General features: G+C 24.0%; 4 protein-coding genes across 4 annotated transcripts; 3 read left to right on the top strand and 1 right to left on the bottom strand. All coding sequences in view use genetic code 6, as the record gives it.

Moving 5' to 3' along the window:
• Positions 1 to 117: 117 nt before the first annotated feature.
• Positions 118 to 2,846, top strand: TTHERM_00729100 (transmembrane protein, putative; the record flags this gene model as incomplete). The annotated part of the gene is made up of 9 exons (XM_001022695.2): positions 118 to 619; positions 911 to 1,418; positions 1,489 to 1,638; positions 1,698 to 1,848; positions 1,901 to 2,022; positions 2,077 to 2,194; positions 2,250 to 2,334; positions 2,499 to 2,592; positions 2,645 to 2,846. 9 exons carry the CDS (start codon positions 118 to 120, stop codon positions 2,844 to 2,846), a joined length of 1,932 nt encoding a protein of 643 aa, XP_001022695.2.
• Positions 2,847 to 4,257: 1,411 nt separating this feature from the next.
• Positions 4,258 to 8,947, top strand: TTHERM_00729110 (Serine/Threonine kinase domain protein; the record flags this gene model as incomplete). Its single annotated transcript, XM_001022696.3, has 2 exons — positions 4,258 to 4,874; positions 5,443 to 8,947. 2 exons carry the CDS (start codon positions 4,258 to 4,260, stop codon positions 8,945 to 8,947), a joined length of 4,122 nt encoding a protein of 1,373 aa, XP_001022696.2.
• A 1,037-nt stretch (positions 8,948 to 9,984) lies between these two features.
• On the bottom strand, positions 9,985 to 14,473 carry TTHERM_00729120 (EF-hand protein; the record flags this gene model as incomplete). The annotated part of the gene is made up of 6 exons (XM_001022697.2): positions 12,729 to 14,473; positions 12,215 to 12,675; positions 12,060 to 12,157; positions 11,932 to 11,998; positions 11,754 to 11,875; positions 9,985 to 11,700 (listed from the first exon to the last, which is right to left on the bottom strand). Exons 1-6 carry the CDS (start codon positions 14,465 to 14,467, stop codon positions 9,985 to 9,987), a joined length of 4,203 nt encoding a protein of 1,400 aa, XP_001022697.2. The 5' UTR covers positions 14,468 to 14,473.
• Positions 14,474 to 14,883: 410 nt separating this feature from the next.
• Positions 14,884 to 16,709, top strand: TTHERM_00729130 (MORN motif protein; the record flags this gene model as incomplete). The annotated part of the gene is made up of 6 exons (XM_001022698.3): positions 14,884 to 14,979; positions 15,055 to 15,111; positions 15,163 to 16,023; positions 16,091 to 16,341; positions 16,391 to 16,518; positions 16,570 to 16,709. 6 exons carry the CDS (start codon positions 14,884 to 14,886, stop codon positions 16,707 to 16,709), a joined length of 1,533 nt encoding a protein of 510 aa, XP_001022698.3.
• Positions 16,710 to 17,193: the final 484 nt, after the last annotated feature.

The raw sequence follows: 17,193 nt of genomic DNA on the forward strand, positions 1-17,193 counted from the left end.
AGAGTTAAAAATTCATAGCACTAGGAAAGTAGATTTACAGGAAGATTTTAGAGGAAGTATAATTAGAGAGATTTTAAAATATCAAAACAAATAATAATTTATTTTGAGCTTAAGAAAATGCACAGTTCGATATACTTAACTGTTTTGGTTGTGTTATCTTTGATCTTGCCAGATTTTATTAATTTGGTTACATCAAACTTTTCAATTATTGATGCAGAGCTTAAATATTACAGGAACATGGGCGATGAATTATAAAAATACAAAGAATCGCTTGTAGAAAGTTTAAAGGCAAAATATGAGTTGTACTACAATCCTAGAAATAATGCAAGTTAATCATCAACTAACTGCTAAGATTTAGATAGCAATTTAGCTAACAAAAACATTTATGACGAAATATTTCAAGAAACTTAAAAGCAATAAAATGATAGTATGATTAGAGCATAAGGCAGTGATGAGGCTCTTTTTGAAAAATTTATTAACTAGAAAGTATCAGACTTATCGAAGAGATTTGTATCAAAGACAACAAAAAATGAAATCATTTTAGATTAATATAATGATAAAGTTTATTTAGTTTCTATCGATAACAAGTTCCTCTTCACAGATGATTAATCCTACTCATGTAATTAATATATTAGCATATAAATTTTAAAGAGTAAAAAAACTAATTTCTTACTTTGAGAAAAATTTAAAGCCAAATTCTTCTCCAAAAAAAAAAAGAAATCATTCAAATTTAGTAATTTAAAGAAAATATACAATTTGCATAAAACTATGATAGAAAAACATATATTTGTTTTAAAGTTGATGAAGGAGAAATATATTTTAAAATTACTTACTTACTTACTTAGGAATTCATATTAAGCAAGGAGAAACTGAGTAAAAAATATTGAAAATTAATTTCTTTTATAAATAGTTGTTAGTATTATGGAAATGTAAGATGAGAAGTTGTTTGGGAATATTAGCTATGAAAGAAATTCTGATATTTAATGGCGCTTATGCACTCTTCATAAGATAAATGGAGTTATCAAGGATATTCAATTTGATACTTAGAAACAAAATTTTTTAATTAACTACATAGATACATAGAATCAATCTTTTATTCGTGTTTATAACTCAACTTCTTTCTGCCAAAAATAAAAGAATTAGTTTTCTAGTTTTTATAAAAATGACAATAAAATGAATGATCAATCATCAGAACAGCAAGAAAGCGTCTAAACACAAATGAAATTTTATTAATAAAAACACAATTTCAGAATTGAAGACATATTTAAGCTAACAAAAGAAACAAAGTATGACTAAAAAAATTATTTGGAAATTCCCATGAACTATACATAAATTTTAAGAATGACATATTATAAAAATTTAATTATATACTCTTCTTTGGCTGATCGCTCTCTTATGAAGACAATAAAAATTTCAAAGTAATTAATTTACTCGCTATACTAAAACTACTAATTGAATAAAGTTATAATACAATTTTATATATTAAAGCAATTAGGATGAAGCCTAATTACAAAAAATTAATCTTCCTAATTTTTCTTATATTGACAAAGACTATGTGCAGGTACTCAGCATATAGGTAGTAGATATTTTAGAAGAAAAGGGAGGCTTTACATAAAAATTTATAGCAATAGTCCTGAAGTAACGATTATTAAAATTATATTAAAACATGAAATTTATTTTAATTAATAAAAATTAAGAGGAAACAGCGAAGATGTATTTATTGAATGTGAACTATATAAAACAAAATTTGATTAAAATAGAGAAGAAATACCTAAAATTGATAACACTAGGTTCTTTTTCAATAGAGAAGAAGCTCAAACACTTTTTAGCAAAAATGTTTCTCAATATGTAATTAAATTAAAATAATTAATATAAAACTGATTTTAATAAACATATCAAGATGAGAAACATAGACATCTTTGAAAATAATTTATTTCCTCATGTGCACACAGCATACAGTAAGATGAGAAACAAATTTGTTGTTAATATATTAGACTAGTTTTTAATACTGGTTGATTTTTCGTAAGCTATTAAAATTTTGCAATAATAAACTAATATTTTTATATAAATATTCAGCATTCCTTCGATGATAGGAATAATTGATATTGAACCTACAAACTATTCTAAACTAATTAAAGAAGGTTTCAAAATTAAAAAAATGCACTTCTCAGAGAATGGAAATTTCTTATGCATCGTAAAATATAAAAATATAATTATATTTTATTTGAAGTATATAAAAAAATTAAAAGCTAACTCAGGATTAAGAATAACACAATTAAATTTTTTTACTAGAAATGAGTAAAATAAATAGTATCAATAAATTCTAATAAACTGGTAATATTTTTAATATTTCTTTCTCGATAAATTGAGAACTTATTAAAAGCCAAACTAAATTGAATACTTTACTTAAAGAAAATGAATAAAGTAGAAATGATATTTACAAAGCTATTTTTATTAAAAGCTTTTATTAGATTTATTTTAAATATAAATTTTATTAGAAATGTTTTAGATTAAAGAAGTAAGAGACAGAATTAAAAATCATATTATCAAAGACTTTAGTGCATATGAAGGTGATGAAAATGCCTAATAATTGTAAAATATTTATTTAAACAAGCGATAAGCAATATTATATTAATAATTAAAGAAATTCAGTACTATTATTAGAAGGAGGTGAAATCTTGAACATGAGTTTATGCACAAATTGCACAAACAAATTTAAAAAAAGTGTTGTGAAGGAATTAGTTGATATATTTTCTACTCTTCTAATTTCAATAGGATTCATAATCCTTTTCATTTGTGCAAAGTAGCTTATGGCGAATATTGAAGAAGAATAAGATGATTACTGATATGCTTAACCAAATTAAATAATTAAGAACTATTTAAGCTAAGATCAAAAAAATTATATTTTAAATAAAGAAAATTCCATTTTAAATTACTAAATTTAATTAATTATAAAAAATTATTTTAATTTATTATTTGTATTAATTTTAAATTAAAAATATATATTTAAATATATAAATTGTACTAATTCATTTTATTGTTAGACAAATGGTTTTTATATCAGTATATTCTATACTTTTAGCTCTATCAATAATTAAAATTCTAAGTAATTTTACAAAATACAAAAAATATTTTGTCTAATTTTTTTTAAAATTAAAAATTCTTTACAGTTTTAGTAAATATTTTTTGATAAATTAATCATTTATATTTTTTAATTAAAAAAAGTTTAAGAAATTAAAAATTTTAGATAAATTTAAGATTAAAACTTTGACTTTCCTCTGCATTAACATGCCAATTATTATTATTTTTTTTTCAAATAATATTAACTAGATCATAAAAATATTTATGATAAATAACCAAATAAATTAATATATGGAATTTTTGATTTTTTCAGGAATGATCTCTGTAAAATTATTTATTTGATTAGCATTAATTATTGATGCTTAGACTAATTAATGTTTGGTTTTATTTAAATTATAGTGCCAAATTGCTTTTTGTCAAATTCTTATAACTTAAAACTACTTTTATAAATTAATAATAAAAAGTGTTAAAAAAATAAAAAATAAATTGATTTTTAAAATGATAAATTAAAAAAATTAAGGTTGCAAAGTGAAAATTTGAAATTTGAAAAATAAAAATGTTTATATAATTAATTTATTGTAAAATACACTTTTAAAGGAAATTCATAAAATTGTTGTTAATAATTACTATCAATTATTATTCATTAATTATTATTTATTTATTTATTTATGCTATTTATACATTGATTGATAATTTTAATCTATACTTCTAATTATCATAACTTAAAAATAAACGTAAAAATGTACTATTTTTTTATAATTGAAGAAATTTTGGTCAACATAAAAAATCTGATTTTAATACCTTATGAAGCTTAAATATACTTTAATGAGAAGGTTTCTAAATTAGAGTTTAATAATTACGATTTAATTTTTAGAAATTAGAAGTAAAAAATACGAGATTATGATGTATGGCTTATGTAAATTACTAGAAACCAAATAAAGTTTTAAGAAGGATAAACAACAAGATTTAAGAGAGTACTTGATGTTGTTTGTATGTATAACACAGTGAATTCAATTACTAATATTTATTTTTTTCAAGAAAGAATAATTGCAAAATACAATAAAAACTAAGAGATAATTAAAAGAGCAAAATCACTATCAATAAGAAGGAAGCAATATATATTTACAAGAGTCTAAGTGATTCAAGAATAAATTAAAATATTTCAATCTTTATCAGATGGATAAGGCAGAAGGCTCTAATGCAGAGATGAAGCCAAACTTAGTTCAAGGGTTGGATATTCTAACAGATTAAAATGCAGATTTAAAAGATAAGCATTAGGAAAATGAAAGAAGTAATAATTAAAATTTAACATAAGATTAACATGAAAGTATTTAGTAGCCTAATAGTACAAGCATAAAAAATGCATAAGTCCAAGAAAAGGAAACTAGCTAACATTAAAAAAAATAAGCCATGAATAGAATGAGAAATAGCATCAAAGAAACACTATTTAAAGGAATAACGAAAAAAATAAATCCTGAAGGAAGTAGCTAAAGTATTGCTCCTCAAAATAGTGGAAGTCAAAATAATGTTTAATAATTGTTTTCACAATCTGGTATATTAGGAAAAGGGTCAAATTTTAATGAATAGGATTAATAAATTCAGAATTAGGCATAAAAGCTAGTTAATGATGAAAATTAGATTCCATAGGAAGATGAAGATTTATTTAAGCTATAAACTGTTTTAACTAATTCAGTTAAAATCGAACAGTGTCCACGAATTGAGTTTAACTTTACAGGAAGCAATAACTCTAACAAAGTTCGCATGAATGATCCCATCATAAATAAAATATTCGAGTAATTTACATTTTTAAATATATGGTATGTGTCTCATATGGAAAAAAAAGCAATTTTACTTGTAAGTTAGTTAATATATAAATAAATAAGTATCCAAAATATTGGCGCTTTAAAAAATAAAAGCTGCTTGCTTTTAACAATATTTGCTAGTAAGGTCTTTATATTAAAAACAGATTCAACAAAAATAGAATATTTAGAAAGCGAAATTTAGTTTGAATATTTTTTACTTGTCATAGACAATATTTAAAAAGTAGAAAAAATTTTTCTTAATTAATTTACATATATAAAGTGTAATAGATACTTTGATAATATTCAACAAGCTTCATCTTTAATTTATAAAAGATTAACTTAATATCAGCACATGGTAGTACTAATTGTTGTAATTTATTCAATTTAGAATATTAAGTGCTTATTAAATAATTAAAAAACGAACGACCTATAGTGAAATAGTTTAAGCACTTATCAAATTTTATTTGTTTAAAAATTTGAACTAAACTCTTTGTGACAATTTGCTAAATTTATGAAACTTAATAATATTCTTTAAAAACAATTTTTATATAAATAATAGAGAGCAAAAACCATAAAAAGATTCATCAATTATAAATTAGACTAGGATTTTTGAGGAAAATTATGAGCTAATAGGTGAAAAGCTTGGAGAAGGTTCTCAGGGTGATGTTAGAAAATGCATTCATAAAAAGAGTCAATAAGTTTATGCAGTAAAAATGATTAGAAACGGAGATACTGAAATTATTCTTTCTGCTATTACTTCTTTTAAAATAGCAAAAAATTTAAATCATCCATCAATTATAAAACCTTATGAACTTTTTATCAACTAAGAGACTGAAAAAATTTATTACGTTATGGAGTATTGTGAATATGGTTCACTTTAGGATTACATAGAGAATTTGTGGAGTCTTTCACCTCATAAGAGAGATCATCGCAGTATGAGTAAAATGAAAACAACAAGCACTGATAATTTAGAAGATGAGTCTAACTCTTTAGATAGCCAGAAGAATTTAAATTTTGAGGGTGCTTCAAATAAAGCTACTAAAAAAAAGGATAGAAAAAAAAAATAGAAAAAAAGGAGGCAAGAAGATAATTAAGCAAAGGAGGATGATCACCTTATAAAGCTTTATTAATAGCTAGGATCAAGTGACAATTTAAAATAACAGTAAAATGAGATAGTGAATAATAACTTAAATGCATAAGATGAAGACGATACGAAAATTGATTCTCAAAAAAAGATAGAAGGCAGTGAAGAAAAAAGTGTTAGGAATAAATCACAAAAAAGAAAAGTTTAATTTAACTCTTCTTATCAAAGTAAAATCGACCATGATCTAATTAAAAGGATTTTAAAAGAAATTATTACTGCTGTAGAATATTTACATAGTGAGGGAATATGTCATCGTGATTTGAAGCCAGATAATATTTTAATTAGCAATGATTTGCAAAACATCAAAATTATTGACTTTGAGATAAGCAAAAGATTCAAATATTTTAGATAAAACAAGACAGGAGTTTTAAAGGTCTGTGAAATGTGGACTCGTACAGGCACTCTTGATTTTTAGAGCCCAGAAATGTTTGAATCGGCTGGATATACTGAAGCTGTAGATATTTGGGCTATTGGTGTAATTGCTTACTACTTGCTAACTGGACGCTTGCCTTTTGATTAGGAATATATTAGTGATAAGATAGAATTCATACGTAATGCTCAGTATAACCAGGATTATATTAAAGATTTGGATGATATCTCTAAAGATTTTATTAGGAGAATGCTTAGAAAAGATCCTGCTGAACGTCTAACTGCTTCTGAAGCTCTTTCACATCCTTGGTTCTTAGTTTGCAGCAATAATGATGTTAGGAATAGAAATGAATTGAATTTAAATATGAATAAATCAACTGTTTTAAATTTATTCCATTCACCTTAAGATAGTGATAAAGGCTGTACAATAGACTCTAAGAAATACATGGAGTTAAGTTTGATAAAAGCTAATTAATCAACTGTTCTTGTAAAAAAGGATAGTAATGGTAGCGATTCAAACTACCCAAATTAACTCACTTTTGCTTTTACAAATAAAATGTAATCATAAAAATATAACAACTCAAATAACTACAGTTTGAGAATCAAAAATCACCATAACAAAATATAATTAAGCAATCGATTTGAAGGTAGTGCTGACAATTTGTAAATGAAAAATGAAGATTCTCCAGTAATAAGTGAAAGTTCAAAGCATATAGTAGAGAAGAAAAGGAATAGCAGACCACATAATACTTAAATAGAAAGTCCTACTAAAAGCAGAAATAATCAGAATGGTGATCAATATTTTAAGTAATCTGGTTTCTTTGGCGAGTCTGTCTAAAAATGTTTTGGAGATAATAGCTGCAAAGTATATAAAAGCAATATCTAAGGGAGCAATATAAATGTTTCCTAATTTAGAGAAGACATTTTTAATATAAAAGAAGTTTAATGCGGTGAAAATAGCTGCACAAATATTCCAAAAAATTAGATGAATACTGAAAGCGAATATGAAGATGAAAGTGAAAAAGATGATTCTCTCCTTAGAAAAAAGAAAGAATATAAGATGAAACTTCAATAATTTAAACAATTAATGACTACTGGGATGTAAGACTTACCAACAAATTTTATTCATATAAACTAGAAATAGTAAAAAACTCCCCAAACTTCGTAGTTACGTTTACGTTTGCTTTATGAAAAAAGCCGCATTCCTTCAGAAAAAGCTGTTTTCTTGAAGAATGAGCATTAGCAACAGTAGTAGTAGTAATAGCAGCAACTTTAGTATTAGATTGAAACAAATAAATAGCCTCAGTCAGTTCTATAAAATAGCTAGCATTAAATCATATCAACTTAGTAAAATACTTTAGGAAGCAATATGAGTGTATTTAATTCAACATAAAACTATAATTCAAACACAAATAGCCAAGTAAGTGGAGGCCATAGCAGTAATTTATGTTCACCAATTTAATACACAGATAATATAGTGAATGCAAATCCAAGTACAAATCTTTTACAATTCCAACTAAATCCTACCAATTTAAGCAATAACAACAATAATAGCAATAACAATTCTACTTTTGCTAATAAGAATGAAGCTCAAGTTAATTTACCATCATAGAGCAGCATCAATAACACTTCAAATATTTTTTCTGGAGCTTAATTACAGGAAGGGATAAAATCTATATAGTTGTAACAACATTAATCAAATTAATCAGCTGTATCAGCTGGAGCTGCTAATCCAGTGATTCAACATTTTATAGACAATTCTGAGATAGAAGTTTAAGGTTTACGCTCAAGATCAAATACAAATGACGTAGCTGAGAAAGTTGAATCAGAGGAATAAATTGACACTCGTGCTAAGAGAATGAGTGAAGATTTTACTTCCTCATGCATTGTCTAAAATCCTGAAAGATAATAAGCACAACCAGTGTAAAACTATTATAACTTGAACTCTTCATAGAAAAACGGAAATTTTTTTGAGGCAAAAGTACAAAAATCTTCACATTTTAGTAATAATTAATACACGCTAGCAAGCAACATTAATAGTGAAAATTTGATTCCTTCGTAAGGAGTATTTAGCAACGATCATTCAAAATAATTCTCTATATAGGAGTAATTATAAATGAAATCTACAAAATATGTTAAATAATTTTTACTCTCTACAGGAAATATGCAGGAATAGCCATCTTCTTAGTAACAAATTCAAAGCAAAGAAAGCGTAGGTAACTTAGAGACAAGCATAAATCCTATTTTCAAAAAAATAGAAAGTGATGATGACACTCCTTAAAACGAATAAGCTGTAAAAAAAGGTACATCGCTCAATTCTTCAAATCTTTGGTAATTCTAAAATGGATTAAATAGATCGAATTCTGACATCTGCAGTATCGCCAGCGATTTCCATATTAACCATAATGATATTTTATAAAAAGATAATGTTAAAATCGATCATACTTAATTGGGCGATATTATCCAATCTTCTTCAGAAGAATCCTTTTAAATTGATGATAATGAAGATTTCTAAAATGTGTAAAAAACTGTTTAAGTTTAGCCACATTGAAAGATAAATTTTACTTAAAATATAAAATCCTCACTAAATAGTTATATAAATAAATAAATAAATAAACTCTTTTCAATTCAAATTATATCTAATTATATAGACACAAAATAAATAAATAACAACAACAATAATAAATAAATATTAAAAATAAAAAACAAATCTTGATAATTTATTTAAAAATTCATCAAGTTAATTAAGGTAATAGCAGTAATAAACAAAAGGATCTTAAATTACATATTATGCAAACTCCTACCTATAAACTTGTAATTATCTATTTTCCAACTAATTTATTTTATAATAAAAATAAAGTAAAATCTAAAAAGCAGACTCATAAAATTAAAATATCATAATACCTAATTAAAAGTAATCGATCAGTAAAATTAAGATTACTCCAAAAATATTCAGATAATAAATTACATTCAATTTAAATTTATTTATAATTAGTTAGTTAGTTGATAAGACCCTCTTTCTAAATAGTTTTAAAATATTTTCTCTTCTATTCTTTTGCAAGAATTTAAAAATTAATGAATTATTTTGATCTGAAATTTAAAACTAAAAATTTATCTAAATTTGAGTTTTTTTAGTTTATATTTTGATAGATAAAATTTTTTCCTATTTCAAAAAACTCAAGCAAAATTTTCAATTTTTTTTTCATATAAATTGCTTAATATTTAGTTTTGTATATGACAAATCAACACATTAAATGTAGAGATTTTTAAAATAAATAAATGATTCTTTAAATTTTTTTGGGTTAAATTTTATTTGCTTTTAGTCTAATCATTCGAAAATTTACATAAATTTTAATTATCATTTTTTTTGAAGAATTTATGTAAATTTATTTTAATAATTTTTAGATTTTTTAAAGTATTTATCTTAAAGACTTAAAGAAAGCAATTATATTTATAAAAATAAAATTTTTAAATGAAAAGCCAAAAGAAAAAATTATTGATTTGAATAAAATTAAATTTTTTTACATAAATTTTAAATAAAAACAAAATACTTTAATTTTTTAGAATAATTCATATTTTAATATAATATCAATCATGTGATGCTTTATTAAATTAAAGAAAACTTCTAATGAACATATTGTGATCAATATACTTTTTAGAAGGATCATACTTTTGTTCAAAACTTTGCTCTTGAAAAGATTTCAAAACAACGTTATCTTTTTCAACATAACGTTCAGCATACTTGCATGCTTATTAAAATAAATTTTTATTTTAAGAAAAAATATGTATTTTTTATTAGTAGAATGTAATAACTTATTCAAGTGGAATATATCCAGTATTAAAATCGATAGAGAATAGTTTTTATAATTCATCTAAATAGTCTTTGAGCACATTATATACTTTTTCTTTATCATATCCAGTATCAAAATCAGTATAGTTTGCAGTATTTATATCATAAAAACGATGGTTCTTTCTATGGTAAGATTTGTGGTATTTTTCATAGCAAGACTTACAAAAGACACATTATTCACAGCTTCTACATAAAATTTATACTTAGTTAACTTAGCAAATTCTACAAACTGGAGAGATATCACCCATAGTAAAGGTAATTTTGTTTTTGGAATTTAGACCAATAACATTTTAAAGTTTTCTAATTCCACGTTATATTGTAATGATGGCTGGCAGTTCTTGTGCTCTAAATAATTCTTTAACATCTTTTGCACCTTATTTTATTTTTTATTCGTAAGCAGGTTATTAATGCTACTGCATAGAACTGCTGTTTACTCCTTTTTCTTATTCTTCTTGGCCAAATACATCATCCTCTACAGGCTTAGCTTATTTCTATCTATTAATATACTGTTAAATTTTTGCTTATCTTTAATCTATGAAACTGTATTCTTCTCTAGTTAGCAACTGCTTTAAGGCAATTAGTGCAACTTTAGGAGCTAATTTATTTTGCATATGGCAAAATACTGTCTAAAGAAGTTTTAGTGCTAGTATTTTACGTCTACGTACTAGATCATTTAACTTTGATACAAAGTTTCTTGTTTTCTTCTTTTTATGGTACCATTTAAAATAAACTTATATGAAGGTGCAAGCTCTCATCAACTTTTCTTTTTATTTTTTTGCTTGCACTCTTGATTTCCATCCTCTATATATTTTTTGTAGCAAAATAGTTGCTCCAACTACATTTTATACAGATAACTTTTATTGTTGCTAATATTATATATTTTTAGCTTTCTATCTTATATTATTCTAGAACTTTTAAGCTTATTTTTATTATTCAATTTCTTTTTATCTACGTTAATCATCAACTTATTCTTACAGCCTATCTATTGCAACTTGCTTAATAACTAATTTTTAGTAATCATTTCTCTCTTTATCAACTATATTCTTTGCTTTAATAACGATCTCACTCATTTGCATTAGTTCCTCAGTGAGCTTACCAATATTTTCCTAAATAGCTTCCATTCTTTCTCTTTGCATTATTACTAGCATTTCTTTTTCATCTTCTAGCTTCTTCTGTTGTAATTTTAATTACCCAGCCTTAGCAGTTAATTCAGTCATGTCCTTACCTTACTTTCTAAATTTCTATCTTTTTTCAAAAACTTCTTCCTACTTCTTTAATTTCTCTAAATATTTTTGATATTCAGGTCCTTTTCCTATTTCTTTTTCCTCTTCTTTCTTTATACATTTAATAACTACTCTCTATCTGACTTCTAAGTCTAAAATTCTTTCTTATAATACAATAGGATTCTAAATATCTTTTAGCTCTCCCATAACTCTATTATACTCCTTTTAGCTCTATTAACAAATACGTCAAGCTTAAAAATAGATTTAGAGTTTATAATTTTTACTTAATATTATGCTTCTAAATTTTTAACAAATTCGAATTCATTAATGACACCATCTTTGTTTGAGTCTATAATCTTGAGAATTTCTTAAATTTCTTCTTCAGTTAAATCTAAATCAAGTTTGCCTAGGAAACATAAATTTTATTATTGCAACAAAACATATTTATAAAATTTAATTTACTCATATTTTATTCAATTTCTTCTATGGTTAATATACCATCTTTATTCACATCAAGCAATGAAAAAATCTTATTTATTATAAAAATGTATCATGATTATTATTAAATTTCATATTTTAATTTTTTTTACATCAGACAAAGTTAAGCCTTGATCTGTAATTTTTTAAACAATTAATTCAATAACAGTTAGTTAAGTAAGATACCTCTTTTCTTAGTCATTGATTTTATCTTCAAATATAAAAAGTTAATTTAGAATAAAATTAATTTAAATATTTATTTATTTACCAAGCATACTAACTGATTCCTCATCATTAGTAGAGATATCAGTTAGTTCCTATTTTTTATTTAGTGCAGGTACCAATCCAAATGAAGTAAATTTGTTATCTCCTAAGACAACAACACCACTCTTATTTTTGATGGAATTGATTTATTCTTGATTCTTTTGCTACTTTTCTTTTTGCTTAGCTAAAGCAGCTTAAATCTACTTGTTTTCTTCTATTAATTACTTCAGTATAACCTTTAGCTTTTTAATTTCTACTTGATCGTTTAGTTATTTCTCCTTTTGCTGTTCCTCGTACTGATAATTCTTTTCTTTTTCTTTCTACTTCTTTTCATCTTTTTCTTTGAGAATCTTTTCAATATTTTCAAGAGCTTTGTTACCTTTCTTAAGATTGTCTTAACCTTCTTTAACAAACTCCTGGGCTTTCTTCTTTTGCATTTTCTCAATTTCAAGTTGCTCTAAATACCTATTGATATATAAGATTTATTTCCAAAAATAAATTTATTTTATTGAACATACTTTTTCCTTTCAATTTTTTTCATTTAAGAGACAAACTCGTTCTCTCTTGCAATCTCATTTTTTTCTGATTCAATTTTTGAAATTTCATTTAAAGTTCCTTTCTTTGAAGCTAAATTCCCATCCCAATTCTTTTCTTTAATCTCATTTCTTGTTGATACCCTTGATTAAATTTGTTCCATTGTTTTCTTTTTCTTTAAGTTTTCTTCTTCAGTCTTAAGGTTTTTAAGCATTTACTATCTAAATTTTTCCTATTACTAAACTCTGTCTTCATTTTCATTTTTCTAGTAATCTTTCCTTGTGATATCGACCCAATTAGACTCTTCGTTTTCATATGTCAGATTTTATTTAGACTTTTTTTACTTTATTTTTTCTACAGCTTCTCTAATGTAAAGCTAATCTTCTTTTTCTTACAACTCTTTCTATTTTTATTCATGATTTTTTAGTATTTACTTAACATTATCCAATTAATTATCTAGTTAATTCTTTCTTTTTTCTTTCTAGTCCTTAAGTATTTGTTATCTAAGTTATTTTTCTTTAAGTTTTTTAGTTTCCTCACTTTCTTCTTCTTCATCTTAATTTTATGCAAGTGCTTAATCACCTTCTTCTTTTTCAGTTTCTCCAAAAATATCTTCATCTAGTTCATCCTTTGGTTTTCTTTCTACTGGTTTATCTTCTTGTTTTTTATTATCAGAAGATTTCTTTTGGTCTTCATTTTTATCTTTCATAAAGTTATTAACTTTAAGAGTTTTTGATTAAATATTAGGTAATTTAGGTTTTTTTTCTAATTTTTTTTCACTTTCTTCATTTTCTATTTTTTTCTTTTACAAATCCAACTAATGTTGAGTTAACTTTGTTTGACTAGGAGTAGCAGAGGCTTTTTTAGGCTAATCTACTTATTATTTTTTAGTTGGTGCAGGTGTTTTAGATTCTTTTATTATTGGTTTACTCTGTTTGGAATCTACTCCATTGACAGAAGGAAGTTATTTTTTAGAATCCTATTTGACTGTATTTAATGGAGCTTATTTAGCTGATTAAGGTCTTGGCGCTACTGATTTTTAAATCGTCTTTGGAGGAGGGGCCGCTGCTGCAGCCGCATTGCTTGGCTTTTTTAAATTATCTTTAAATTAAACAGAAGGAGTTTTAGTTTGAGAAGGTATTTTTTGATTTGATGCAGGCTTTTAAGTACTTTCTTACTTCGATTATTTTAAAGTATAATAATTGTTATCTTCATCTTCTACTTTTAAGCTTCTTATTGATTACTTAGAGCGAATACTAAAAGAATTAGATTCTAACTCAAATTTATCCTCATAATCCTCCTCCACTTCTTCCACTTTCTATTTACTGTTTATTTTTTTTGGCTATTCTTCATCACTACCAAAATCATTTTCATAAGCTTGCTCTTCTTGTTTTTTGATGCTTTTTTATTTTTTTTACTCTTCCTTTTATTATTCTTTTTGCTATTTCAGCAATCTTGCCTACTTTAAATCTTCTTGATATCTTTTTTCAGCTTCATCTGGATCCATTTCGTTATTCTTGAGGGCTTCGAGTTTTCTTTTCAAAGCCTTCACACTAGCATCACTTTCATCAGATTTTTAGCTTTTTTTATCATCTTCATCGCTATCCTCATAATACTTATCTAAGCTTTCTTCTATGTCTGTCATATTTTATTTATTTGAATAAAAACAAAAATATTAAAGAAATTTTGATAATAAATTAAATCTTTTTATCAAAAGAAGCATAATAAACCATAAAAATTAAAACTACCAAAAATTTTGAAAAAAGAATAGATTTTTTTAGATTATATTTAATATAATTTTATAGAATAAAATAGCAGTTTTATAAAAAGTATCAATTGAATATGAAATAAAATGTTAATCAATTGTATAGAAAATAATAGATCAGAATTAATTAACTTATTTAAAATAACTAAAATATTAAAAATAGTTGTTATATTTTAAAAAATAATTAATACAGACAGAATCTAAGGTCATTATAAAAATGAGCTTGATATTTTTAATATTTAATTTTTTTTAAATTAATTTTTGGTTATTTTTTTAAAAGTAATTTTTTTGTTTCACTTAAAAGATATTAAAAAATTCTAAAGAATCTGTGACATCAAAAATTTAAATAAAATCAATATAATATAATTTTTAAAATGTTTGAATCTGTTGAAGAGTAGTTGCTCGAAAGAGAAATGATGAAAATTATCAAGTAGTTTTAACTAAATATTGATATCGAAAAAAATCAAGAAGTAATAGATTACAACAGTTATTTTTATTTAGTTAACTTTAATGCTTATAAATTATTTCAATCATTTTATTTACAGGTGAAAGTATAAAATGGCCAAAAGGATAAGGAAATAAACATAAAATCACAGAATAAAGTAAATAAACATTTGAGATATACTTTTACTTAAGCTCAAATATTAAAAAAGGAAGTAGAAAAAGTAAATAAGGCAGTTGGAGATGAAGAAATAGATTGGGAATAAAACTATTTAGATTTAATGTAAGAATGTGGTTATTAATTACCAGATGAAGAAATTAATACCCAACTTGACAACGAAAATGAAAAAAAAATTAATTTGATGATATAAAAAAATGATGAATGCCATAATAGGGATTTTGCATAATATAAATTGTAGCCTATAAATAATGAGAGTGATGATTAAGAAAGCGAAGAAGTCTAAAAATCAAAATAGATGATGAATGACCTTCATGATGAAGAAGAATAAATTATGACTCCAGAACAATAAAAGGAGTATTTTAAATCATTACGCAGTAAATACTTAAATGTAAAATAAGTAGATGAGTAAAAGTAAACAGAAAAATCAGTTGATACAACTGCTTATGCAACAAATGAATCTGATACCACTTAAATAAGTAGCTAAAATGTAGCTAATAATTAAAAATAATAGCCTTTATTAGAGGAAAAATAACTTGAATAGACTTAAAATGATGATTAAGGATAATTAAAATAAAATGATAGCAGTTAAATTTAAAAATAAAATGAAAATAGTCAAAGCATAGATAAGCCTAGAAGTTTATTGCCATAAGATCACGTTACTTTAACAAGAGAAATGTATGATGAATAGAAAAAGCAATAAAAAGCTCTAAAAAAGGCAATTCAAAATGCTAAAGATTTAGGTATAGTTTACAATGGAGTAATTAACTTTGAAAATTTCGATGAGACTAGCAGTGAAGAAGGAGAAGATTAAAATAAGCTTTAAGATTAAGAATAAGATGAATAATTAGAAGACAATAATGTCATAGAAGAGTAGGATGAAGATGAATATGATGTATTGATTATTAAATTTTATATTTCTATTTGAAATAAAAATAAATTAAAAAAATAAATAAATGAAGGAAAACAATGACTAAACAACTTAAGATGAACAAGTAAATGTCTTGACTGAAATAAAAAGAGAATATATTTAGACTAATAAATGGAATTGTAAAGAATATAAGATATTTTACTCAAACGAGGACATATACGAAGGTGAGATAGATGATAAAACATCTCTTAAAGATGGTTGGGGTGTTTACTTATATGCGAACGGTGAAAAATATGAAGGGTTCTTCTAAGATGATATTATCCATGGATATGGAAGATATTAGTAAATTTAACAAATTATAATCGAATTTTATCACTTTTTTATTTATCAGATTTTTAGGAGGACATAAGTATGAAGGCGATTGGAGTTAAGGTATGAAACATGGTGTGGGAATTCTTGAATTTGCTTCAGGAGATAAGTATATAGGATTTTTTGAGCGTGATAATTTCCATGGATAAGGTAGAATTGAATTTTCAAAAAGCTTATATAATTTAAATAAATTAATAAAAGGTGAATACTTTTACAAGAATGGAGATAAGTTTGAAGGTACATTCGTACATGGAAAAAAAAATGGCACCGGTAAATTTTTAGGAGCTAATGGAAGAAAAATAATAGGAGAATGGATTGATGATCAACTTTAACATTTTTGAATATATTTATATTTTAAAATTTAGTCATTTAAATTAGGGCAATTAAATAATGAAAAAATAAAATTAAAATTACTTTAGTATTAAGATTATTAAATATGTTGTTTATTTTTGCATAATGTTGATAATATTTTTTTGCAGATTCACGCAAACAGAGTTTAAAAAATTTAAAATTTCTTTTTGTTTGTATTTAAGTTTAAGTTTTAAATGGTAGCAAAATAATGTGTATTCTTTTTATAAATAAAGATAATACTATTTAAAAGTTAATAAAAAAGTTTAAATTTTAATTTAAAAAATAAAAAATTAGAACATTTAAAATTTAAAAAGGAATATTTTAATTAATTAAATTTTTTATTAAATTTGTTTATCAAACATTTATTATAATTAAAGTAATTAAAATTTTTTATTTATTGAGTTATCTATTTATTTTTACTTAAGTATTAAAATTGGTATAACATTCAATATATCTAAATGTATAATTTATTAA

This window comes from Tetrahymena thermophila, assembly GCF_000189635.1.
Source record: "Tetrahymena thermophila SB210 genomic scaffold scf_8254476, whole genome shotgun sequence".
Taxonomy (NCBI): Eukaryota; Ciliophora; class Oligohymenophorea; order Hymenostomatida; family Tetrahymenidae; genus Tetrahymena; species Tetrahymena thermophila.